The following is a 27839-nucleotide window of genomic DNA, read 5'->3' on the forward strand; positions in this document are numbered from 1 at the left end:
GTCAACCATAATATTCTAAAATTCGAGGGACTTGATCTTCACGGTTAGTTTTTCTAAATACTTAAATGTTTTTTTTTTTGAAAGGAAGACGACAAACTATATTAAGTGAAAATTGAGGATTACATGGAGTGATGCATAAAACATCAAAAGAAAGCAATAAAACATAACAAGATGCACAAACGTATCTGTAATGAAGAAAAAACAATAAAGCATAATTAGATGCACAATCGCATCGAGAATAAAAGGTAACCAGGTAACCATGTGACTTGATGCCGTAAGGCATTGCTGCACTGCATATGTCACTGAAGCAGTGTAAGTAGAAAAGTAACCGTAACTGTAACCGATGATATGACCACCTAGGAGAGGCGATTCGCTCACCAAGAAATCGAAAGCGACCAAGGCTTTCAGAACCTCGGATTTAGGCAGACGAACTCTGAAGAACCAGAACCAATACCAGACCAATATGAGCAGCTGTTTCGGATCCAAGATCCGGATTTGTGTGCCACCCGGGTCCCAAATACGAATCCAAATTCGCCCCGAAACAGAGTTCGAAGCGGATGCCTCAGAATCAACAAAAGCCCAATCCCAATCAGAGCTGCTCTGGGCACCCAACCTATTGGAAACCCAAGAACAGGCCCAGCTGAGACTACTCTGGACACCCAGGTGACTGGGCATCCCGCCGGATCGGACTGCCACGCTGCCATCCCCTCCGGAAGCAAAACGTAGCGCCGCCTTCGCCTGAGAGAAGAAAGCAAACCGGAGGAAGAGACCCAGCAACGGTGGCTCGCTGGGTACCCAGACCTGCTCTGACCTCGACCGCAGCCAAAGTCCCGCCTTCCTTCGCCGGAGATAACCAGTCCCGGTTCTGCAACCGTGGAGCCTGACACCAGCACTGAACTGCCACACCTCCATCCCGAACTTGAACAGAAGTGGAGCACCGCCTTCACTGGCCTCCTGCCGCAAACTCCTTCTGATCTGACAGAGGTTGATCGCCGCGCCGACGGTGCCCGCAGACTGCCACACTGCCGTTGCTCCCCGGAAAGAATGCACACCCCCACCAGACGTTGCATCCCCAACCTTAAGACGTGCTCGTTGGGGTCTTGCCGATCCACCCCCACTCTCCGCCTCCAGGGATTCTCCCAGTACCGAGCGATACATCAAGCCCCGATCTGTCGCACCGCCCTGAGCACCGTCGGACGCCATGCCCTTCAACCATCCATGGTTGGGCCTCAACCCCCCACCCAAAATTCTGATCTGATCACGCTCCGACGACGGCTGCAAAACTTGGCCAGAGCCCGATCGCAATCCGCAGATCCCGATCCCTTGACCAATCAACAACCCGAGTCGCATGGCAACGCCAGACAAAGAGAACCTTTCATCCGATCCCAGTGATGGTATCGGACCCGAACCCCATCGAGGATGAAGGACAATTCGTGAGTAGCCAGGCCAAAGCCGGCAAACCCCTAACCCTAGCAGAGCAACTCTGCTAGGTCTCATTTTATATTTAAGTTTCTAAATACTTAAATGTTAAATTTATAAATAAAATTTAATCAAGTCAAGTAGTCAACGTCCTATTAGAAAATTTAATTTTTTAATCTTTCTTTCTATTTTATTTCCATGTCACTAATGTGGTCGAAACGAGAACAATAACTAATAAATCATAACAAATTCAGTTTATTATATGTTGAAAAAAAAAAGGAAAAGAGAATAAGGTGTAAAAAAAAAAAAAAAAAAAAAAAACCAAATTCGTTTAAGCACAAAGCTAACGCACCCTGCACCCGTGTATTTTTATTTATTTATTTCCCTTATGCTTCTTCTTCTTCAATTAGAAGGATTGAGGTCTGCAAGGAACACACTACCAGCAGCTTGCCCGGAATTCTCCCGCCGTCGTCCCACCATCCTCAACCCAACCACCACCTTCCATCGACTGCGTCGATCTCTTCGGCCACCTAACCTCGTCCTTATCGATCGGCCCTTAATCCCCTCATGCCGGATCTCAACCCCATCAACCTGCCCGTCCAAGTCTCCCACACACGGATTGCCCGGAGAAGATGGCGTCCTAGAAACTAAAGAGCTGAAGGTGAGAAAAAGTTTTCAAGAATGTAGCTAGAGAGAATGGGTTGTGGTGATGGGTGATGAGCACTTTCAGGCTACAGAACTTGATCCAAGATCTACCTTTTATCATAAGAGGTAATCACAGGTGTAGAGATTGGCATATCATTTCACTCGGGTCTGCTCTGGGTAAAACCCAATTCACCCAAATCGATTCACCCTAGGTAAAACTCAATCGAGAAACTTGACCGGGAACAGGCTTGGCCTTTCCCATGTGAATTTCATCTTAATAAGGAGGCACGTGAAAGTCATGTGAGTGGACCCAAAAAGGCCGAGCATTACTTGCTCGGAGCATGGAAGACGTTCTCCCTAATTAGCCTAGAGTCTTGCCCACGTGATCTTCACCATGGGCCATTCGCATTGGATTTTGCCCACCAATCAAGTTAAAGCCAATATTCAATACCCACTGCAGATATGGGGATTAGTAACGCTGTTTCTGCAAATTGTAAATCTTGGATGCTTCAAATCGAATGAATGTTCGTGCACATATCTTGCTTGAATGCTTTGGATAAATATTTTATTAAGTATTTCCTTGTACTGGTAGGAAAAAAGTGATTGACATCTTTATCCAACTAAACCCATCATTTCTTGAAGAATCTATACCTCTCGGAATTCAGTAGAATCCAGTTAATAGACATTTCTTTTCTAAACTAGTCTTCAATGTCTCATAAATGAGAGCAGTAAAGTGATGACACTACATGTATTAATTAATGGATTTTCGATTAATAAATGGTCGTTTGCTACATTGATGATAGGGTTATAGTTCGATGAAATGATCGCTGCCGGTAAATTGTCCTCTAAAGTTTGAATCAAGAGACCAGTTTTGACTGATTTGGATGAAGCCTTGAAGGTACCGGATTGATATTAAAATAAAATAAAAATAAAAATAAAAATAGTAATAAATAACAAAAATTAAAAAGTGACTAGTTGTGACTCTGCATACGACGTCGTATGGAAGGTGCAAAACGATCTATAAAGAATCAACTAGTTTTGACTCTGCAACGACGCCCTCAACCAACTTCTCGGCCTCAAATTAGGTATTGTCAACTCTCAACACTTCTATTTATGTATTTCAATCATATGATGTGTGATGAAATTTATTGGATAGGTATATGGATTGTCATATTGAATATACTGTTGAGATTCTGTTGTTTGTGGAAATCATGATAATTTGTATTGCTCTTCAATATTGATGCATGCTATATTCTCAGCTAAGGTTCTGTCAGTTTCTTTGTTGAATTTTAGGGGCAATTTCTTGATTAGAGGGGTTTAGGGGCAGTGGTCACTCAAATCTCACGTACAATTGCATAAATAGACCAAGGGCTAAGTCTGTGACTATGGGATTAGAGGTCCAGTTAGAGCTGGCTTTGGGCCAACTCTCAGTTGAATGGGCGGTTACGGGCTCAACTCCCCCGCAACATCAATTCTTGTTCCACCTCCATGCCCCGGATTCTTTGCACTTGGGAACAGTGGCGGACGCAAGAATAAATATATATGGAGGCAAAAAAAATTAAATGGGACAGAAAATAAAAATATGACAAATGAACACAAATTTTAATATTCCAATAACGAAAAATATTTCTAATCATCTACTTTTATCTTAAGGCAGCAACCAATAGGTGGCCGTTATCTTAAATGTTTGAAGTTATGTGTCACATGTTTGATCGCTCAGGAAATGAAAGTACTTAAACCATTAGATGAAGTCATGTAACCCTTGTGACAACTGCACAAATTAGGATGATGAGTTCGTTAAGTTTTAAAGGAAGACAAAAATGCACTACGAATAAAAATTTATGCAAGGAATATATAATCAGAGGAGCTCCTGTACTGAATTAGAAGTTTCAAGTTAATCTGTTGTTCACTTGATCTATCTGTCTTTCTGAACTATGAACCTAGTATAACTAATACGCCAGATTTTTCTCCTTGTGGATATACCAATGAAGAAGCATTTTCTCATGCATGTTCTGTCAAAAGCAGATAATTCCATGTGGCTAAGCAAGAAAGAATATGAATGCAAAACACCAGAAAGAAAGCAGCAAAAACTATTAAAGAATGGAACACACCTCGTTAGACAGCGACAAGCGTGGCCCGTGGCCCACCATTGTACCGATATTGTCTCAACTTAACCACCCATTAGGTGTTGGGTTTTAATCACAAAAGGCCTCGGTACAATTGGGTAAGAGCCACCCACTTATAAGTTATATTATATTTTGTCACTTTTCCAATGTGGGATATTTCATCTCCAACACGCCCCCTCATGTGCAACCTAGCTCTAAGTATGCACGTGGAATTAATTGACAAACCCGATTCCACATTGGAAATCGGATCACAAGTCCCACATTAGAGACTTGACCAATCACCTAACAATCCAAGGCCCACATCAGACACTTGGCAATAATCCAATCGGAAACTTCCGATGACCAATTTAATGAACTCAAACTAGGTCCATGATTGGAGAGGAGATTGCTGAATCAATTAATAAATGAACCCATATCTGGGTCCATGATGGCGACGTATTGAAGAGTGACCCGCTCTGATACCATGTTAGAACTAAGAGAACAAGAAGCTTTAGAGAACAAGAAGCTTTTGAGTGATAAATTCTCACACCCCTTCATTCTATATACAGAGGCATATTTATACAACCTTATACAACCCTAATTCTAGACTAACAAGGAAAGTAATCAAACCACAATTACAATCCCGATTCTATACAATTAGTATAATTCTATTCCTAATAGTAATCCTAAAATATCAGAGCCAAGAATCCGATCCCGGATTTTTGGTCTTGGTTTATTGTTCGTTGCTTCCGCAGTTTAAGGTTAGAAGATTGTTGCAGTTCAAGTATCATGGGTGGAGAAGAAAGTTCCAAGCAGATTGTGACTTCTGATGTGCAGAAGGTGGAGGTATCTGTGAATCAAGAATCCTCAGGAGGGGGATTTGGGGGTGCCAAGCTGAATGGCACGAATTATCGTACTTGGAAGAAGATGATGACTGCTCATCTTTGCGGTATGGACAAGATGGGATATGTGAATGGATTAATTAAGACACCGAATGAAGAAGATGTAGGATATGCAAAGTGGGAAACTCACAATGGTGTCGTGATGTCTGTGCTCTACAAGGCCATGACGGATGAGGTAGTACAATTAATCATTGGGTGTGAAACTGCAGGAGAAATTTGGAGGACTCTGAAGCAATTGTATCTGAATGACTCAGATTTTGCACAAATACATGAGCTCCATACCAAGGCGTTCATGATGACTCAGGGTGGGCGGCCTGTGGCAGTATACTACGCTGCCCTCAAAGGCTTATGGCTGGAAATTGATCAAAGGCGTCCCAACAAGATGAAGAATGCTGATGACATCAAGTTACACAATGAAGAGAAGGATCTAATGAGGCTGCATATCTTCCTTCATGGTCTCGACGACAAGCATGCTAGTGCAAAGGGTGAGTTTCTCAGACGTGGAACTCCACCTACTCTTGAGGATGCCTTTGCATACATACGCAAAGATGAGACTCAACTTGATAGCACCAAAGCAATCCATTCGGAGTTATCAAGTCTCACTGTCCAAACCAATCCTTCACCGTCAAAATATGTACCACCACCTCAACAACTTCGACCACAACCAAGTTCTCAAGGAGGAACACGGCCGTACTGTACTTTCTGCAAGAATTATGGGCATTGGAGGACTAAGTGTCATCGATTGAATGGGTATCCGAATCAACAAAAAACCTGGAATAAATCAGGAGCTAACCAACAGGGTCGTACCACTGCTGCAAATTTAATTCAGAACCCGGACTACCAGGATATGGAGGAAAAGGATCAAAAGTCGGGTAATGCTTCAGTCTCTTTTGTTGGAAGAGGTAAGTTTGGTAAGGCTTTATTTGTCTCTGACTTTGTTGGGGAAGATACTTGGATTATTGATTCTGGTGCATCTGATCATATGACTTACAATAAATCATTCTTTACCTCTCTCTCAATCCCACCAGTGTCCAAAGTTACTAATGCTAATGGTGAAGCCTTTCCCGTATTAGGAATAGGAACTGTTAGAGTCACACCAAACTTAGAGCTTAGGAATGTGTTATATGTTCCTGATTTGTCACATCACTTAATCTCTGTTCCTCAATTAAATACTGAATCTCAGTGCTCTGTGACCTTTTTTCCCATGTATGTGGTTTTTCAGGATCTTCAGTCCAGGGAGATAATTGGCCGAGGAGATTTGAGGGGGAGGTTGTTTCATCTGGATCGGATGTATGCGGGGATAACACCAGGGAAGAAGGCCCCAGTAGCTTTGATTTCGAGTTCTGAGCAGCGATTGAATGAAGTGTGGTTGTGGCATCGTCGTCTTGGTCATCCTTCCTTTAGTAATATGAGAAAGTCTATGCCCTCTTTATTTTTGGGTATTTCAGAGTCATCTATTTTAAGTGTGAAACTTGCATTCTGGCCAAAAGCCATCGAGTTAGCTACCCTTTGAGTATTTCAAATAAAAGTCTTGTACCTTTTGAATTGATTCATTCTGATTTATGGGGACCCTCACGGGATCCTACTCCTTCTGGTATGCGCTATTTTGTGTCTTTTATTGACGATTGTACTCGCGTTTCTTGGATTGCTTTACTGAAGTCCAAGGATGCTGTGTTTCCAGCTTTTAAAAATTTTCAAAATATGATTCATACACAGTACAACGGTCAGATCAAACTCTTTCGGTCTGATAATAGGGGGAATATAAGAGCAGTGAGTTCCAAGAATATCTTTGTACACAGGGTATCATACATCAAACCACATCTCCTCAAACCCCGGAACAGAATGGTGTTTCTGAGCGTAAGAATCGCCACCTTCTTGAAGTTGCTCGTTCGATTCTCTTTAGTGCAAATATGCCCAAGTATTTATGGGGAGAAGCAGTTCTCACTGCCTCTCATCTTATCAATAGGATGTCGTCTAGTGTTCTCCAAAATCAGATTCCAGTTGAGGTCCTCTCATCCCATGTATCTCTTCCTTCTTTCCATAATCTTCCTGCTCGAGTCTTTGGGTGCATTGCCTTTGTTCATATTCCTAAGAACCAACGCTCGAAGTTAGAACCTCGTGCCTTAAAGTGTGTTTTTGTTGGGTTTGGGACTCATCAGAAAGGGTATAAGTGTTTTCATCCTCCTACAAAAAAATTCTATGTGACTATGGATGTCACATTTTTCGAGGATGCCTGCTATTTTTCTCCCACTCACCCTTCTCTTCAGGGGAAGCAATATGGTTATTTTGAAGAGATGGTAAGTGGCAGTGGCAGCAATACAAATGACAAAGAAGGAAAAGAGACAGAAGGAAAAGAAATAGAAGAAGAGATGGTAAGTGGCAGTGGCAGCAATACAAATGACAAAGAAGGAAAAGAGACAGAAGGAAAAGAAAGAGAAGAAACAGAAAGTGACGCAACTGAAGGAAAAAGGAAAAAAAAAGGAGAAGACAAAGACAAAGACAAAGAAGATGATGCAACTGAAGGAAGAGGAGAAAGAGAAAGAGAAGAAATGGAAGAAAGAGAAAGAGAAGAAAAAGAAAGAGAAGAAAGAGAAAGAGAAGAAACGGAAGAAAGAGAAGAAAAGGACGAAAAAGAAAGAGAAGAAAAAGAAGAAAGAGACAGAGAAGAAAAAGAAAAAGAAAAAGAAGAAAGAGACAGAGAAGAAAACGAAATAGAAATTGGTGGAGATGCAATATCGCTGGAAACTTCTCCCTCCTCTTCATCTCTTCCCTCGAGCCAAACTCTCCAAGATCCTGAAGGTCAACGTGAGGTAATACCTGAACCCAATTTATCTATTTTACCTTCTCGTTCTACTCGTGGTAAACCACCAAAGAAATATGAACCTAGTCTTAAAGCTAAGTCTAAGTACCCGGTTGCCAATTATGTATCTACACATAGGTTATCCAAGTCATATGAGTCGTTTGTGCATCAGATTTCCTCTGTATCTATTCCTAACAAAGTGCAGGATGCTCTACGAGATCCAAAGTGGTCAAAAGCGATGGAAGAAGAGATGGAAGCCCTACAGAAGAATAACACTTGGGAATTGATGGTGTTACCTAAAGGGAAAAGGCCAGTTGGATGTAAATGGGTCTACACAATTAAACATGATTCAGATGGCTCAGTTAGTAGATATAAGGCGAGATTGGTAGCAAAAGGGTTTACACAGACGTATGATGTAGACTATGATGAGACGTTTGCACCCGTAGCCAAGATCAATACTATCAGAGTGCTTCTCTCTTTGGCGGCTAATCTGGATTGGCCTCTCAAGCAACTTGATGTGAAAAATGCTTTTCTACATGGAGATTTGGCTGAAGAAGTGTATATGAGTCTACCTCCCGGGTATGAGACTGCTGATAAAACAGATGTTGTGTGTAGGTTGAAGAAGTCACTCTATCGCTGGAAACTTCTCCCTCCTCTTCATCTCTTCCCTCGAGCCAAACTCTCCAAGATCCTGAAGGTCAACGTGAGGTAATACCTGAACCCAATTTATCTATTTTACCTTCTCGTTCTACTCGTGGTAAACCACCAAAGAAATATGAACCTAGTCTTAAAGCTAAGTCTAAGTACCCGGTTGCCAATTATGTATCTACACATAGGTTATCCAAGTCATATGAGTCGTTTGTGCATCAGATTTCCTCTGTATCTATTCCTAACAAAGTGCAGGATGCTCTACGAGATCCAAAGTGGTCAAAAGCGATGGAAGAAGAGATGGAAGCCCTACAGAAGAATAACACTTGGGAATTGATGGTGTTACCTAAAGGGAAAAGGCCAGTTGGATGTAAATGGGTCTACACAATTAAACATGATTCAGATGGCTCAGTTAGTAGATATAAGGCGAGATTGGTAGCAAAAGGGTTTACACAGACGTATGATGTAGACTATGATGAGACGTTTGCACCCGTAGCCAAGATCAATACTATCAGAGTGCTTCTCTCTTTGGCGGCTAATCTGGATTGGCCTCTCAAGCAACTTGATGTGAAAAATGCTTTTCTACATGGAGATTTGGCTGAAGAAGTGTATATGAGTCTACCTCCCGGGTATGAGACTGCTGATAAAACAGATGTTGTGTGTAGGTTGAAGAAGTCACTCTATGGGTTGAAGCAATCCCCCCCCGTGCATGGTTTGGACGCTTTACTCAGGCAATGAAGCGGTTTGGTTACAAACAAAGCAACTCGGATCATACTCTCTTCCTTAAGCATCAGAAGGGTAAAGTAATGGCATTAATCATCTATGTTGATGATATGGTGATCACAGGTGATGATCGAGAGGATATTAAGAGGTTGCAGCAACAGTTAGCTTCAGAGTTTGAGATGAAAGACCTTGGTGACTTGAGATACTTCCTTGGGATAAAGGTGGCCAGGGGAGTAGCAGCATCTTCTTGTGCCAAAGAAAATATGTTCTAGACTTGCTGTCAGAAACGGGCATGTTAGATTGCAGGCCAGCTGATACACCAATTGAACAGAATCACCGGTTAGCGGAGTACCCTGACCAAGTCCCGACTGATAGGGCGAGGTATCAGAGGTTAGTTGGCAGATTAATTTATTTGGGTCACACTAGACCTGATTTGGCGTATGCAGTAAGTGTGGTGAGCCAGTTCATGCATAACCCAAGTGAAGACCATATGGATGCAGTCGTGCGAATCCTGCGGTATCTAAATAGAGCTCCCGGGAAAGGCCTTATGTTCTCAAAACATCACTGCCTAGAGGTGAGTGGTTATACTGATGCTGATTGGGCTGGTAATATTACTGATAGGAGATCGACCTCGGGTTACTTTACATTTGTTGGATGGAACCTTGTCACTTGGAAGAGTAAAAAACAAAAGGTGGTGGCAAGGTCGAGTGCTGAAGCCAAGTATAGAGGTATGGCACATGGAGTATGTGAGTTGTTATGGTTACGTAATTTATTGCGTGATTTGGGGTTCAAGCCAAAAAGAGCTATGGAGTTGTTTTGTGATAACAAAGCAGTTATTGAAATTTCACATAACCCAGTGCAGCATGATCGTACGAAGCATGTGGAAGTTGACCGGCACTTTATCAAGGAGAAGTTGGATGCAAACCTGATTGCCTTCCCATTCGTACCAACTGAGGAGCAGTTAGCAGATGTTCTGACTAAGGGTGTGTCAGTCAAAGTATTTCGTGACTCACTTGACAAGTTGGGCATTCGAGATGTGTATGCTCCAACTTGAGGGGGAGTGTTGTGAGTCACAGATATTTTAGGATTACTATTAGGAATAGAATTATACTAATTGTATAGAATCAGGATTGTAATTGTGGTTTGATTACTTTCCTTGTTAGTCTAGAATTAGGGTTGTATAAGGTTGTATAAATATGCCTCTGTATATAGAATGAAGGGGTGTGAGAATTTATCACTCAAAAGCTTCTTGTTCTCTAAAGCTTCTTGTTCTCTTAGTTTTAACTGTCGGCAAGTCGGAGAGTTAATTAGGAGAAAGATTGAGAATTTGTGGGCTCATATACTTTGTTTAATAGAAGATGAATGCTTTTATACTTTGTTTAATAGTTGTGGGAACAATTTGAAGGAAATTCTAGTGTACTTGTGGGTATCTCATACCCACATTTACAAAAGTGACAACAAATTTGTTGTCAGAGTGGTAATGTTGAGTCATATATATTTTGTGTAATCTTAGTTCTAATAATAGTAATTACACCTCTTACGACATTGTTACAAGCTTTTGAACAAATTCGTTGTCAATGTTGTAATTTTTGTTTAACTATATGTAAATAGTGTAAATGAATATGGTAACTTTTGTTCTCAATATTGTAATTTTGGTTCAAATAATTGTAATTTTTTATTCAAATAGTTGTAAATGAGTGTATGAGATACCCACTAGTACCATAGCTTGTCTCACAATTTGGTACTCTGTTATGGCTGTGAAGACGGCAAGTCGCTGCTCTTATCATTAATCATACATATACAATTATAAATACAAGGTGTGAAGATCGGGAATAAGCCAAAAAAGAAGAGTCAGGGAAGAAAAATCCAAGTCTCACTGGGGGTAGTTGTAAAACCATAATTACATGCTCACAACATATGCACAACAATCATAAAAGGATTAAGGCTTACCTTCTGCAATTACTGTCATAGATTCCATCTTATGCAACTGCTTAACTCGATCACTGAATGTGGTCTTCTGTTACTTACCAACTTGCTTCTCAATGGACAGAACTTATGCAATAATCGTGGTAGTAATCAGGGACCAATTCATCTGTATATATATGAGACTTAAACCTCAAGAAGCTTCCCATTAAAGCATTCCTTGTCGGTTTAGGTTTCACTGTTAGATTCCTAATGTATCACAACTTGTAGCATTTCTTGTAGACTAAGCAATGGATTACTATCCTTAATGAATTGATACACTACTTCATTAAGTCACTAGTATTGATTCACTGTTTGTATCCATGTTAAACTAGGATTGATATTAAGCTAATCATCAATTACTTTATGATAATATGTGTTATGTCCATATTTGATCTTACAATCTCCCCCTTGGACTCACACATTTCATGCTCGATGATTTGCACCAGAGAACATCAAAACCTACTTAACTTACTGAAGTGCGCGCCAGATAACAAACTCAAATCGAAAATCCATTCCAACATGGTCAGATCACAGTTACTTATGTAGAGCAAGAAACAGTATACATTTTAACAAAAATGCAGAGTTTCAAAACCACTAACACAAGCTTCTGCAATCCACATATGTTCAACCAGAAGTGATACAATATATGTTAATGTGTATCAACAAGTAAACATATATTAGGTCCTACTTTATGTTTCTAAAACCAGAAACTCAAGCAAATTCACTGAACACTGATGGCTTAAAAATATTGCTTGAACCTTAACATCATGCTTCACATGATTTAAGCCATCTGATAGCAAGTATAACTTTAAACACAAAATTTATAATTTTCAGAACATTCAACAAAACTGCAGCAATAACCAAAATCTGAAAATACCTCAAAATTTATTAATAATAAAATCTGTCATTACAAACAAGTTGTGATAAACAAAAATAAAAGATCACAACTAAAACACAAGAACTCAAAAAGCCTTAGAATTTTAAATGCTCCAACTGGACTAACTCTATACTGAACCTAAGCATCTAAATTAGCTAAAATTCCAATGCTTGCTGTATGCTTCTGGAATGCAGCCACTGACAATGCCTTGGTGAAGGGATCTGCTAGCTGTGAATTCGTATCAATGCTCAAAACAGCTATCTCACCATGCTTAACCCTTTCTCTAACACTGTAGTACTTTAAATCAATATGCTTAGAATTATTTGATCTTTTACTGTTCTTGCTAAAGAAAACTGCAGCCTCATTGTCACAATAAATCACAAATGTGCCAGCCACAATGTGACTCAATACTTTGGTTTGCATCAAGAAATTTCTAATCCAAAGTGCTTCACACACAGTTTCATATACTGCAATAAATTCAGCTTGCATGGTGGAGGTTGAAACTAGAGTTTGCTTCATGGTTTTCCAAGCAACTGCACCTCCTGCTAGCATGTACACATACCCACAAGTTGACTTCTTGGAGTCTGGATAGTTCCCTGCGAAATCAGAATCTGAAAATCCAACGAGTTTCAGATCCTCCACTTGCCTATAAACTAGCATGTAATTCTCTGTTTTCTGCAGGTACCTCAACACTTTCTTCCCAGCTACCCAATGTTCATGGCCTGGATTAGATTGAAATCTTGATAAAATCCCTACTGCAAAAGACAAGTCTGGCCTAGTGCAGACTTGTGCATACATGAGACTTCCTACAAGTCTAGCATAAGGCTTTGACTCCATATTTTCTTTCTCAACATCACTTTTGGAACTTTGCTTCTTGGTTAGTTTATCTCCTTTGGACATGGGGACTTCTCCAGCTGCACACTTCTCCATACCAAATCTCTTCAAAACTTTGGTAATATAATTTTGTTGAGACAAACCAAGTAGTCTCTGTGCTCTATCTCTTTTAATCTCAATGCCTAGTACATAGGATGCTTCTCCTAAGTCTTTCATGTCAAAATTCTTTGACAGAAAACTCTTGGTGTCTTTAAGCAGTTTAATGTTACTGCTAGCCAAAAGTATATCATCGACATAGAGTACTAAGAAAATAAAATTGTTCCCAACTGTCTTCAAGTAAACACATTCATCAACAAGATTTTCTGTAAATCCAAAAGTAGAAATCACAGAATCAAATTTCTTGTACCATTGTCTAGAAGCTTGTTTAAGGCCATAAATTGATTTTCTTAACCTGCATACTAAGTTTTCACTTCCAGCTTGCACAAAACCTTCTGGCTGCTTCATATAAATCACTTCATCTAGTTCACCATTCAAGAAGGCTGTCTTAACATCCATCTGGTGCAGCTCCATATCAAAATGAGCAACTAAAGCCATGATTATCCTAAACGAGTCTTTTGTAGAAACTAGAGAAAAAGTCTCAGTAAAATCAATGCCCTCCTTCTGTGTAAAACCCTTGCCAACTAATCTTGATTTATGTCTTTCTACATTGCCATTTGCATCTCTTTTGGTTTTGAAAACCCATTTACAACCTATAGGTTTCTGTTTAGGGTCAGGTTCAACTAATTCCCAAACTGCATTTTGACTCATGGAATTAATTTCTGCTTCCATTGCTAGCTGCCATTGATGAGATTCATTACTTTCAATGGCCTGGTTAAAAGTAGTCGGATCATTGTCCTCTGCACAATCCATTTCAATTTCTGCTTCTTGCAGATAAACAATGTAGTCACTATCTTCCCCCCCCCCCCCCCCCCCATAAGTTGGTTTTCTTGCTCTCTGTGATCTTCTAGGCTGAGGATTGTCAGTTACGTGATCAGTTACTTGACCAGTGACAGTTACTTGGTCAGTGACATGACCAGTGACAGGTACTTGACCAGTTACTTGGTCAGTGACATGACTAGTTACAGGTACTTGACCAGTTACTTGGTCAGTTACATGACCAGTTACTTGACCAGATACAGCTACCTGATCAGTTACTTGGTCAGGTACTCGACCAGTGACTTGATCAGTTACATCTTGTTCTAAAGGCAATACTATACTTATATTCTCATCTGATACAATTTCCTCAAAATCTGAGGATAAATCCTCAAGGTTTGTATTGTGAACTTTTTCACTTAGAAACTTTACTTGATGTGTTTCAAAAATTCTAGGTGAATGATGAGCAGAATATAATTTATAGCCTTTAGATTTATCTGGATAACCTATAAAATAGCAACTAACTGTCTTAGAATCAAGTTTATTGAAGCTTGGATTATAAATCCTAGCTTCTGCATGACATCCCCAAACATGGCAGTGATGAAGACTAGGTTTCCTGCCACACCAAAGCTCAAAAACAGTCTTTTCTATAGCCTTACTAGGGGTCCTGTTGCAAATATAATTTGCAGTTTTTAAAGCCTCACCCCAGAAAAATTTTGGCAAACCAGTTGTACACATCATGCATCTAACCATGTTCAAAAGAGTCCTATTCTTTCTCTCTGCAACACCATTCTGTTGTGGGTTATAGGGTGTTGTATATTGAGCTTTAATTCCATTGTCTTGCAAAAACAAGGCAAATGGACCCTTTTGTTGGCCGGATTCAGTGTACTTGCCATAGAACTCACCCCCACTATCTGATCTTACTGTTTTGATTTTCTTTTCTAGTTGATTTTCTACTTCAGACTTAAAGATTTGAAAGGCTTTCAATGCTTGTGCCTTTTCTGAAAGTAGATAAATATAACTGTATCTAGAAAAGTCATCAATGAATGTGATAAAATACACATTCCCACAGATAGTTTGATGCCTAAATGGTCCACATATATCAGTGTGTATGAGTTCTAATAAATTTTGGCTTCTATATGCAGTCTTCTTTCTAGTATTAGTTATTTTTCCCTTAAAGCATTCAACACAGTCTGTTAGATCAGAAAAATCAAGTTCATTTAGGATGTTGTTTTTCACCAAAATTTTCAGTCTCTCTTTTGAAACATGGCCGAGTCTTCTATGCCATAAAAATGCAGACTTTTCATTTAGTTTGGTTCTTTAAACACCTGTTAAAGTGCTAGTACTGTTGGTGTTATTTTCAACAAGTAAAATTTCTTGTTGAGCCATTGAACATGCAATTTAACTGTAAATAATCATTCATAATAACACCAGAACCAATTTGAACAAAATTTTTAGAAATAATTAAGAATTCCATTACTATCCATAACAAGTCTACAACCAGATTTTACCAAAAGAGAAACTGAAACCAAATTCCTTCTCATAGAAGGTACATAAAAAACATTGTCCAGAACTAATAATTTTTCTAACCCTAAATCGAGCTTTAAGGTTCCAATAGCCTTGACTGCCACTCTCATGCCATTGCCTACACACAGGTTCACTTCATCACTTTTTGGGATTCTCCTCCTTACGAATCCCTGCAAAGAATTAGTAATATGAATAGGTGAGCCTGAATCTATCCACCAAGACTGTGGTTCAACATTTATAAGATTAATTTCTAAGGAAAAAACTGTATTAGAAAAAATCTTACCCTTTTTGGCTAACCAATTTTTATAGCCAGTGCAGTCCTTTTTCATGTGTCCTACTCTTTTGCAAAAGTAGCACTTGAACCTGAATGGCCTGTTTTCCTTGGCCACTGCAGCTGTTGAACTCTTAGTTATGGCTTTGATAGGCTTGAGCTTATTCTGGGGCTTTTTCCTTTTAGGCTTCTCAATAAGGTTAATGGTCGTAGTAGGTTCCACTACTAGAATAATGTCATTAGACATCACCACTATTAAATCGGTCAGGATTGCACCTGATGTTAAAAAACATGTTAACATCAGTTTGTGAAGAAACCGATTTCTATGGTTATTATAGACATCAGTCACCAAATAAAACGATGAGAAAAGTTTTGTTCGAAAAATTTAAAAAAACGCGGAGGGACTAAGTTTTAAAGTTTGAGAACGCGGGGACTAATAATTTCATTTCCCCCCACACTTAGTATTTTTTTCCGCTTTCTCTAAAACTTTCGAACCCTACCTCCAGCAGCTCACCTTGTCGACCTCGTCATTCTCTAAAACTTTCGAACCCTACCTCCTTCTTCAGCAGCTCACCTCGTCGACCTCACCTTGTCGACCTCATCATTCTCCAAGCCGCCTCCGACCTGACCCCGAGTCCCCGACGTCAGTCTCTGACCCCGTGTTCCCCTGCCTCGCTCTCTGACCCCGAGTCCCCGATCTCGTTCTCCAGACCTCTAGACCTCGAGCTTGATCTATCATCATCTGCACTCCCAGTCCGATCGATCGATCTGTTTACCTCTTTCTCTCTGCTTTTCTCTCTTTCTCTCTCTCTCTCTCATTAAGACCGGAAGTATTTCTGAGACACCAAATGCCGCCGGGGACGGAGGAACCTAACACGACGGCGTCCTCGATGACGACGACGATGATGATCGACGAGATTTATGAGTTCTCGGCCCCGCGCTTCTTCGATTTCATCAAGGACGAGACCGACGATGACAAGATCAAGGCCGAGCTCTGGTTCGACTCCGCCACAGCCTACGCCCCTTCCCGTATGATTCCCTATCCCTATACCTCTTCTCTTCTCTCTATCGCTTTTTCTCAGATCTGTTTATGTACTGGATTCCATTTTCTTTCCAAATTAGGGATTTAGGTTTTCTTCTTTTAGTTCGATTACCTCTATTGGAGTTGTTAGGGTTTCAATTGCTTTGTCTGCGATCTAGTTTTCTCTGATTCGCATTGTTTCTTGAAATTTACAACTGCGATTTGTATGTGGATGCTTGCTCTGTATCTGTGTCTTTGTTTGAGAGCAGAAAATTAGTTAGGTTGTGCTTATTAGGTTCTGGAAATTTAATTTTGTGGTTTCTTTTGACTGAATCGTGAACTCATTCAATCAAGCGTTTAGGAATTGTTGAAAGCAAGAGTTCATTGTTACAGTTTCAATCTTTCACGAAATTTGACTACTTGATATGAACAAGTGAGAGTAAGGTAGGTGGATGTGTAAGTATGCATAAGAATTTGGGGGTTTTCTGTTGATTGTGTTCAGAAGAGAAATTAATCCATCTAATACCAAGACAAGTTTAATAGGATAAGTTTCTTGGGGATTTAAAGAAAGAAATTGTGGATAAGAGATAACAGAAATTTTAAAACAAATAAAAGGAAAGAGAGGATTACTGGCATCTTATGTTGAATGAGGAGTGATGATTGATAGTTTGGTTTGATTTTACCTATTTTAATATGCTTTCTTGTTTTCTGGCATCTGTTTGCCTCTTTCCATTTCGATCTGCAACTGTATAAAGATTAAAGAATCTAATCTTTAGTGTATATTTCGGGTACTTCAGAATGACGATGGTGGCTGGGGACTACACATCGAAGGTCACAGCACCATGTTCAGCACAGCTCTCAGCTATATTTGTATGCGTATTCTCGGAGAAGGACCTGATGATGGGGGCCAAGACAATGCTTGTCCAAGAGCTAGAAAGTGGATTCTTGATCATGATGGTGTCACACACATGCCCTCTTGGGGAAAGACTTGGCTTTCGGTAAGGATACCAGTAATGCCAGGGCACCCAAATCTTTTAATTTGTTCACCAAATGACGTTGATCAGTACCTTATTTCAAATAAATTATGCTAATTTAGACAAAATTGGACTATTTGGTGACTGCCAGTATTCATTACACATATAAGTTATATTTTTGTCCCGAGGAGGAGACTAGTTGCAATATGCTTAAAGACTCAAATGCTGTGCTTATAATTGTACGAAAATAATTTCTTGTAGATACTTGGTTTGTTTGATTGGTCTGGAAGCAACCCTATGCCCCCAGAGTTTTGGATTCTTCCTTCATTTCTTCCTATGCATCCAGGTAATTAATTCCCTCTGAAAGTAGTAAGTACTCTTTTTGTAAGTACGGTTTTTCTGTTTGCCTCTGAAGTTTACGGTTTTTCTGTCAAGACCAGCAGCTCTGATTGATAACTTGATAAATTGGAGGTGTTTTTGTAAACTGGTCCAAATACTTTTAGCCTTGGAGATGCTTTAGGAATTGCGCAGCACCACGATGCAGTCACAGGCACTTCTAAACAGCACACAACAAGTGACTATGCAAAGCGCCTATTTATTGGTGCCTCTGAGGTCACCAGCTACTATTTCTGTAAATTTTGCCTTCTGAGTTTCCTATTCTCCTTGAAGGCTAAACTCGTGACATTGACATTTATAGGCAGAAGCTGTTGTCAGTGCTGCTCTATCATGCCTAACTACAGGTAAATCAGGAGAGCAATGTAAGGACCCAGCATTGACTTTTAGCTAGGTAATTCCAGGTTTGTGATTCACTTACCTAATTTGTATCGATGGAGTTCCTGTTTTACTGAGAAGCAGTTGTGCTATCCATTAAACAGGTTCTGGTGCATACATTTTTCGCCCCGAGTCCTTTCCAAAAATTGTGTCAAGATCAGTAAGCCATTTATCCATTTTTCATGTGATTCCTAAGCTTCAATATTTTCAGTTCACTGAATTTCAGTATAGGAGAATATATGTGTATAATCACAGGTCACAACTTGTATAATTCTATAGTAATGTACTATACTATACATTAACACTTATGCATGGTTCTTCACCATAAATTTCTAAATTGCAAAGTTTATTGAACAGGTAAAGTTGAAGGTCTTTCGTGGACCACTAGTCGATGAGATTCACCAAGAGTTCAGTTCATGGATCTATCAGGTCAGAGAGTTGGAACTCTTCTGGTATCCGAGATCCTTAATTAGCGGCCTAACTTGTTTATGTTAGTCTCTCCATTATTTTTGGAGATAGTAAACCACATTTTGATAAATCTGGGCTTGGATTTGTATATCAGGTCACTAGACTTTACAGGGACAAACAGCACACGGAAGTTGAGTTCACTGTGAGTCTATATCTACCATTTTAATTTGATGAGTTTTATTTCAACTCTGTTTATAATGGGTGGTGATTTACATAGTATCATCTCTATAGACTATATTAAAGTAGCTGTGACACATTTTTATTTTGAAGATCAGTCCAATTCCCACCGAAGATTATACTGGAAGAGAGGTCATCACTAGAATGACAACTAATATGACCACAGAGAAGGTGTTCTACACTGATTCAAATGGAAGGGATTTCATAAAACGGGTAACTCCCAGAGTTTCTCTTTCACTAAAAATATTGTACAGGACATTCTTGAAAGAAATATGCCTAAATTTTGTTATATCAATGCTGCAGAGGTATTCTAAACTCTGTAAAGTATTTTTAGTACTGATCATGGTTTTGCAGGTTCGAGATTATAGATCCGACTGGTTCCTTTTGGTTAACCAACCTGTAGCAGGAAATTATTATCCAGTAATTCTCTTTAACTGATAAAGTTCAAAGTTCCAACCTATTTTGTTTATAAAAATGGTACTTTAAAGTGATTTTACTAATGATAGTTATCGACTCATCAGTCCTTTTTTTTTCCAGTTAAATCTTGGCATATTTACCTCGGATAAGAAATATGAGTTTTCGGTCTTGGTAGATCGTGCCACTGGAGGAGCTAGCATTAAAGATGGATGTACATACCTCCAATAATATGGAGTATTTACTACCTCACCAAGCATAAGTAACACCCACTTTGGGACATCCACAAGACATGGCAAGGCCCAACCGAGACATGCATCGTGTAGCCCTATGTTCAGGCTACGCGGCGGTATCCGGAAGTCACAAATCCGCCACCGGGAAGCCACCTTTCCACCCTTGCCAAGATGCCTCCACAACATGGCTTTCTACATGTTAAATAAACTCGGAATATGTGGAAGCTTGTCCCACATCGAAGAATAAGTAGAGGAAGAGCACTCCTTCACCTATAAAAGGAACTCTCCTCCCACTTAAACACCATTCATTTCCATTACATACTTTGTAATCTTGTTAGGCCGCAAGGCTCGACACACTAGTATAGCTTTCAAGTGGACGTAGTCTCCCGCTCATGCGGAGGCGAACCACTATACATCTCGTGTCAATCTCTCTCTCTCTCTCATTTAAGCTAACTAGAGATCCCCACGGATCCAAACGTTAACATTGGCGCCGTCTGTGGGAAGCCAACACAAAGGCTTCGTCACCTACCACGAGCTTTGGCCCGTCAGCGTCCGGTCAACGCTTGGTCAACGCCAACCAACTCTGAAAAAAAATTTGGCGGCAAATCTTCTCTGGACACCCAGAGATTTGCTCTGGACACCGGCCACCTCCAAGCATCATCCTCCGCCAGCTCCAGTTGACAACTCGCTGCCATGGCACCCAGGCACCTCCGTTAGCAAACTTCGCTGCATCATTGAGCAGCCAGACCAGGTCACCACCGGACCGCCAGCCCGGCCCAGCGCCGGCATGCCAGCGCCCACGGCAAGCAATGCCTCCGCTGAGCTCACAACCGCCGCTGAGTAACAGCAGCTACCGCCGGTCAAGGCACCACCAGCAAGCCTCAGCTGACCAGCAAAAACCTCCGCTGAGCTCAAGCTCCACCGAACTCTTGAGTCTCCGCCGAACTTCCAATCTCTACTGAGCTCCAAGTGTAGAGCCTCCGCTGAACTCCTCCACCGGACAGCCTCCGTCGGACTATACACCTGCTGAGCCTTTCCTCCGCCAGCCCAGCCTAGAGCAGGCAGCGCCCATTGCCAGCAGCCCAGCATCAGCGCCACCACAGCACACGCTCCGCACCGCCAGCAACCCCTACCGCTAGTGTTCAAATTGCAGTGTCTGACTCCAAACATTGGCGTTAATATGGCAAGCAGGCCTAGCGGTTCGCTCGTCACCCAGCACCTGTCGTTCATCACCCAGCGGTTCTTGACTCTCGCCTGTCGCCGACAAACGTCAAGCATCAGTTCCAGCACCGACAGCCCAGCCCTAGCGGCTAGTGATCCGCCACGCGTATCCAGCGCCTAACGCTCCACCAAGCTTGTCCAAAGGTCCACGTCTGGCCAAGACTTCACCGGCCAAGTGCTCCGCCGAGCACCATGCTCCGCTCAGCTGTACTGTTCACCGCCGGCATCTTCCGCCAAACTTTGCCAGGTTACAAGACCACGAGCAAAGATCCGCTCCGCCAACCAGCTGCCACCACTAGACATCCTCCGCCGAACTTTGAGCCTCCGCCGAGCTCAAAGTCACGGCCACTTCAGCTGAGCTCTAGGCCTTCTCCGAGCCTCCCTATGCCATGGTCCCTCCGCTGACCGTCATCCACACCGCTGGACAAAAGCTCCACTCCACCGTCCAAGAGCTCCACTGGCAGACATCCGCTAACCACGCTCCGCTCCGCCAGCCTCATCACCACCAAGAGGCACCGCTGGAAGTTCACCACCGACCTTCGAACTTCATCGCCGAGCGGCACCGCTGGAAGTTCACCGCCGAACTTCGAGCTTCACCGCTGAGCTCGTTCTCCACCAAGCTTCCATATCAGCACCCAGCTCCGCTCCGCCGAACTCAAAACCTCCGCTGAGCTCCGAGTTCCGCCGACCTTCTTCCTCCGCTGACGAGTTTTCTCCGCCGGACTTCTCAGCTAGCACAGATTTCTCCTCAGCTGGGCGAGCTTCCTCCGCCAGCCTTCCACCTCCGCTGGACGTCCACTGCTGAACATCCTCCGCTAGCTATCCACTTCCAGTGGACAACCTCAGCTAGCTATCCACCTCCGCTGGACATCCTCCGCCGGACAACCTCCGCTGGACATCCGCTGCTGGCTATCCACCTCCGCCAGACATCCTCCGCCGGATAACCTCCGCTGGACATCCTCCGCTGGCCAACCAAAGCGATGGACCGTCATGCTTGGACAACTCCAACTTCAACTCGCTCCAAATCGGCACAAGATAAGTGCATTCCTCTTATCTCTTACGCTCTTGCAATTTGAGCTACCGCCGATGCCATGTCTATACATGTCTCCATGACCCTTACGCATGTCTACGACATGTTCTTGGCCACTTTACTACTTGTACATGCTTGCTCTATGTGTTTGTCATTTTTTCATGCAAATACATACTGTACACATCCACGGTCTACGACCAAAACCGCCAAGCGGTCAGGCAACGCCTCATAATAGCCATTGATCTGGCAGCAAAGGGACTAGTTAACACAGCCTATGGCAGCCATTGATCCGGCAGTTAACCCCGACGCTTGGGTACTAAAGATTGGGATCGCTTCCCAACACCCTCTGCTCCGTGCAGCTCCCCCTCAACAAACATGGCTGGAGAGTCGGGGACTCTCTAGCGGGCCTAGCAGGGGCCCAACCATTGAGCTTCCGCTCACGAGCTTCCGCTCATGCCTTCCCGGCACCCCATTGAGCTTCCCGCTCATGCCTTCCCGGCACCCCACGAGCTTCCGCTCATGCCTTCCCGGCACCCCATTGAGCTTCCCGCTCATGCCTTCCCGGCGCCCCATTGAGCTTCCGCTCACGAGCTTCCGCTCATGCCTTCCCGGCAACCCCATTGAGCTTCCGCTCATGCCTTCCCGGCACCCCATTGAGCTTCCCGCTCATGCCTTCCCGGCGCCCCATTGAGCTTCCGCTCACGAGCTTCCGCTCATGCCTTCCCGGCAACCCCATTGAGCTTCCGCTCACGAGCTTCCGCTCATGCCTTCCCGGCACCCCATGGAGCTTCCCGCTCATGCATTCCCGGCATCCCATTGAGCTTCCGCTCATCCCACCACACGTTAATGGAACATTGAATTTTTCTACCATTTGTCGCTCCCGACAAATTGAATTCTTTTCGCGTTCCATTAATACGAGCGACAACCAAACCAACACAAGCGTTCACGTACTCATCATTTACACGTTACAAACGCTTACATTCGCAGCGCTCATACAACTTACATTTATCATATGCAATCCATATGCTCACACGACCATACGCGCTCTCGAGTTTGTCTGTCATAATCGATCGTACTCGGCGCCATTCGCGTGTATACATCAACATGTATCACGCTCCCCATACGTTTATATATGCCCACACATATCCATACAATTCACATTTTGTTGCTCAATGCAACGAGCATTCTACGTATGCCTGCTTTTTGTTTTTGTTGTGCAGGTTAACGAGTCCCTTCTTGCTTACGGAGTTCGGGGACTTGTAGGGGCTCCATACCGCCCGGTTACTTATGCTTGATGACTTCATGATTTGAACTCCCCAACCAAGAAGCTACTCTTACTCGGGGACTTGTACATACCTCCAATAATATGGAGTATTTACTACCTCACCAAGCATAAGTAACACCCACTTTGGGACATCCACAAGACATGGCAAGGCCCAACCGAGACATGCATCGTGTAGCCCTATGTTCAGGCTACGCGGCGGTATCCGGAAGTCACAAATCCGCCACCGGGAAGCCACCTTTCCACCCTTGCCAAGATGCCTCCACAACATGGCTTTCTACATGTTAAATAGACTAGGAATATGTGGAAGCTTGTCCCACATCGAAGAATAAGTAGAGGAAGAGCACTCCTTCACCTATAAAAGGAACTCTCCTCCCACTTAAACACCATTCATTTCCATTACATACTTTGTAATCTTGTTAGGCCGCAAGGCTCGACACACTAGTATAGCTTTCAAGTGGACGTAGTCTCCCGCTCATGCGGAGGCGAACCACTATACATCTCGTGTCAATCTCTCTCTCTCTCTCATTTAAGCTAACTAGAGATCCCCACGGATCCAAACGTTAACAATGGAGAACTGGAGCTCATGCTTCATAGGTTTGAGTTTGGCATACTGAATTAAGCATTCAGGTCAAGTAATTGTTCTTTTTTGATCAACAAGTAGTTAATCTGGTTTAATTGGAAGATTGTATTTTTAGTGATATACAGTGATTGATTTTTGTTATGTTTGTTTTGTCATGAATTGATCATTGATTTTTGAATTTTGCAGTTGTGTAGATACTTTTCACGAAGAGAAGAGCAAACGTGAAAGAAGAAAAGAAAACAAAGCTTTGACTATGGAATTGTTGGCTGTGGCATATTCGTCCTTTGCAGCCAAAATGGAGGAGATTATATATAGGTTGGTCATGCTGGAATTTTTAGCCACACAGAAGTATTCTCTTGCATCTAATTCAACTTACAATGTGGAAGAGGCTGGTGATCTGTAAGGCAGAAATGGAGGAATGTATAGATTTGATAATGGAAGAATTAGAGAGTTTGTAAGAGTTAGTGAAAAAGTTTGTGAACCAGCTTTTATGATATGTAAAACGATAGCATATTCGGCAAACATTATAAGATTATGATTACTACTCTTATCGCCTAAACCCGCAGCATCGCGTGTACATACTTTCTAGTATGATGTCTAGATATAAAGTTGAAATCAGTTTTAACCATAAAAACTGATGTCTAGTAATACAGATACATCAGTTCCAAAATGAAAATCGATGTTACTGAAATATACAGACATCGATTTTTTGTCGAAAACGATATGTTACTGAGTACCAGACATCAGTTCCAAAATGGAAATCGATGTTACTGAAATATACAGACATCGATTTTTTGTCGAAAACGATATGTTACTGAGTACCAGACATCAGTTCCAAAATGGAAATCGATGTTACTAAAATATACAGACATCGATTTTTTGTTGAAAACGATATGTTACTGAGTACTAGACATCAGTTCCAAAATGGGAACCGATGTTTGTAACAGTATCAGTCATCAGTTCTTAAATCAATAACAATGTTAAAACGCAAACTTGTGTTGTGTAATCTATATTTCTTTAAGCATTAAATACAATAAAATGTGGGTTTAACAATAGTAAAACATGTAAGTTTGTTATCATTTAAACCTATTTACATCGATTTATAATTAGGAACCGATGTCTACACGAATACTAGACATCGGCTAAAAACCGATGTTTGCATTTTCCGGATCTTTCTCATCACCCACAAAGACATCGGTCGGGTTTTTGTTTCTCATCGGTTTTTGGCCAATGTCTGGGGCCATAATTCTAGTAGTGTTCCTTTTCTTCCTTAATCCTAGATTCCTCATCCACACAGATGGATATAAGTTCATCTAGAGTCCAGTTTCCCTTTTGAGAGTTGTAACTGGTCCTAAGATGACTAAAACTGTTCGGCAAGGAATGTAGTGCATAATGCACTACCTGCTCATCCCTAACCCCCATCAAGAGTTCCCTAAGTCTGCCATTTATATTGATCATCTTCATAATATGCTCTCTAACTCCCCCTGAACCCATGTACTTCAAATCATGAAACTCTTTAGTCAGTCTAGCTGCTTCTGCTTTTTCACTTTCTTTAAACTTAGCACCTATGTGTTCCAGAAAATCTGATGCTAGCTCAGGCTCTTCAATACTTCCTCTGACAGTCTTAGACATAGATGTTCGGATGAGGTTCTTAGCCATTCTATTTGATCTATGCCACTTCTTGTAAAGGTCAGTATCTTTCTTGGTGCTCTTTTCATCCAACTCTTTCGGCTTATCCTCAGTAAAGCAATAGTCTATGTTCTCATGTATTCCCATATAGTTTTCCACAGAGTCTAGCCAAGCTCTATAGTTGGTTCTAGTTAACATCAAGACACTGTTCAAGTTCATGTAAGAGTTACCTAAGGAGCAAAACAAAATTCATGTGAGTTCTCAATTTTGTAAAGAAAATTAATTTTAAGTTTTCTGTGTTTTATTTAGCTTTAAGCAACCAAAACAAGAACATACAGAAAACCTAAACAATCCATACTTGCATTCATATCAGTCCATAACAAAAACAATGTTAAGCAACACTTTTGAGCAGAAGCATAACATCCTGGAGTTCTTTATCAATATGCCATGTTCAATGAAAACAAGTTATCCAAAGAAATTTATCCACATCTTTAGACAGAAGAAAAATTTCTAAGTATCCGTATTTATTTTCATCAAGCATGCATACTGCTGTTTTGTATTCTAAAACCATACTTAACCACTTCTTTGGAAGATAAAATTGAAGCATAGTTTTAAAACACAAAACACAATTTCAGTTTTGTTACTCGATCAGGTACAGTTACTTGGTCAGTTACTTGGTCAGTTACTTGACCAATTACATGTACTTGATCAGTGTTTTCTGCCAACATCAATGAATGATGCTTTGTGCATCATAATCACTTATGCCAACAGAAAACCACAAAACATATGAGCTCTTTTACTTTACATTCTATCCAGATTCATCCTTGTAAGAAAATTAAGCTCTTGTATCTGTTAACTTTAACAACGTGTAAACAAAATCTGGGAGATTTTTGTTCTTCATACAATTTTACACAATCACAGATACAATACCATATAAGCAATCAATTCATCATGCATATTCAATCACAATCTAAATTGTTTCGATTCCAAGAAACCACAGAACAATCAAGAAATTGTAAATTTCATCCGGTCACCATCTACTCTAGCCTAACGCACGCCGGGAATGCAACTAGGGTTCTTGAGCACAATAAAAAAACTCAATAATCATGCTATGAATCGAAATCAATCTCACAGAAAAACCTGTTTTTGCTTTTTCCCCAATTAGCTGCTAAAAATCATAGCGGAAACGTGAATTTTATAATTAACCAGATGCAGCAGTCGACTTAAGTAACTTACCTTGATCAGGTACCTGACCAGTTACTTGGTCAGTTACCTGGTCAGTTACTTACTTGGTCAGGTACCTAATCAGTTACATGACCAGTGACTTGGTCAGTAACCTGATCAGTTACTTGACCCGTAAAGCAAAAACCTTTAAAAAAAATTTATGTGTGTTTTGCAAAACCCTAAAACGATTTTTCATATTTGTGAGCCTATGCTTTGATACCAATTGTAAAACCATAATTACATGCTCACAACATATGCACAACAATCATAAAAGGATTAAGGCTTACCTTCTGCAATTACTGTCATAGATTCCATCTTATGTAACTGCTTAACTCGATCACTGAATATGGTCTTCTGTTACTTACCAACTTGCTTCTCAATGGACAGAACAATATGCAAATAGTCGTGGTAGTAATCAGGGACCAATTCATCTGTATATATATGAGACTTAAACCTCAAGAAGCTTCCCATTAAAGCATTCCTTGTCGGTTTAGGTTTCACTGTTAGATTCCTAATGTATCACAACTTGTAGCCTTTCTTGTAGACTAAGCAATGGATTACTATCCTTAATGAATTGATACACTACTTCATTAAGTCACAAGTATTGATTCATTGTTTGTATCCATGTTAAACTAGGATTGATATTAAGCTAATCATCAATTACTTTATGATAATATGTGTTATGTCCATATTTGATCTTACAGTAGTGGCCCCCACTCGGCCCTTACAGCGTCCCATGTATTGGAGTGGAAATCAGTGACATGGATTCCCAGGCAATGCAGGACAGCATTAATTGGAAAAGGAATTAAGCCAACTCCAGTTGTATACTAAGAGATAAAAGATACGAGGGATCGGTTCTTTGGACATTAATGGTGCACAAAACTCTCCAGAAAAACAAGCCACTCGAGATACAAAATCAACAAAAGTTGTCAATCAGGTCGTGCCTGCATATCGCAGGGCAAAAGTACGCGGTGCTGTTCTGCAGGATGTCGAAGATGAAACTTAGTAAAACCTTGTCATTGATTTTTTTTTTCTTGTCATTGACTCTTTTCTCTCTTTTTTTCTTTACAAAGCTTGTCATCGCCTCTGGTGTAAGGTAGGATTATAAGTTTAGGTGTACGGTTTTTCTGCTATTGATTGTACTCGATATGTCTTGCCATTAGATTGATATAAAACACATCAAG

At 41.2% G+C, this 27839-nt stretch overlaps 2 protein-coding genes across 5 annotated transcripts; both read left to right on the forward strand.

Moving 5' to 3' along the window:
- Positions 1-9534: 9534 nt before the first annotated feature.
- Positions 9535-10405, forward strand: LOC133708340 (secreted RxLR effector protein 161-like). Its single transcript, XM_062133799.1, has one exon. It carries the CDS (start codon positions 9535-9537, stop codon positions 10294-10296), a length of 762 nt encoding a protein of 253 aa, XP_061989783.1. The 3' UTR covers positions 10297-10405.
- Positions 10406-17347: 6942 nt separating this feature from the next.
- LOC133711984 (beta-amyrin synthase-like) lies at positions 17348-24367 on the forward strand. Of its 4 annotated transcripts, none has more exons than XM_062138053.1 (3): positions 17348-17647; positions 17885-17969; positions 18064-18184. In XM_062138053.1, the coding sequence occupies exons 1-3, from the start codon at positions 17492-17494 to the stop codon at positions 18141-18143; spliced, it is 321 nt and encodes a 106-aa protein (XP_061994037.1). In that variant the 5' UTR covers positions 17348-17491; the 3' UTR covers positions 18144-18184. The 4 variants fall into 4 exon arrangements, with proteins under 4 accessions (XP_061994037.1, XP_061994038.1, XP_061994039.1 ...); XM_062138054.1 differs by having other exon boundaries at positions 18067-18176; XM_062138055.1 differs by having other exon boundaries at positions 17349-17647; positions 18059-18185.
- Positions 24368-27839: the final 3472 nt, after the last annotated feature.

This window comes from Rosa rugosa, chromosome 5 (genome assembly GCF_958449725.1).
Source record: "Rosa rugosa chromosome 5, drRosRugo1.1, whole genome shotgun sequence".
Lineage (NCBI taxonomy): Eukaryota > Viridiplantae > Streptophyta > Magnoliopsida > Rosales > Rosaceae > Rosa > Rosa rugosa.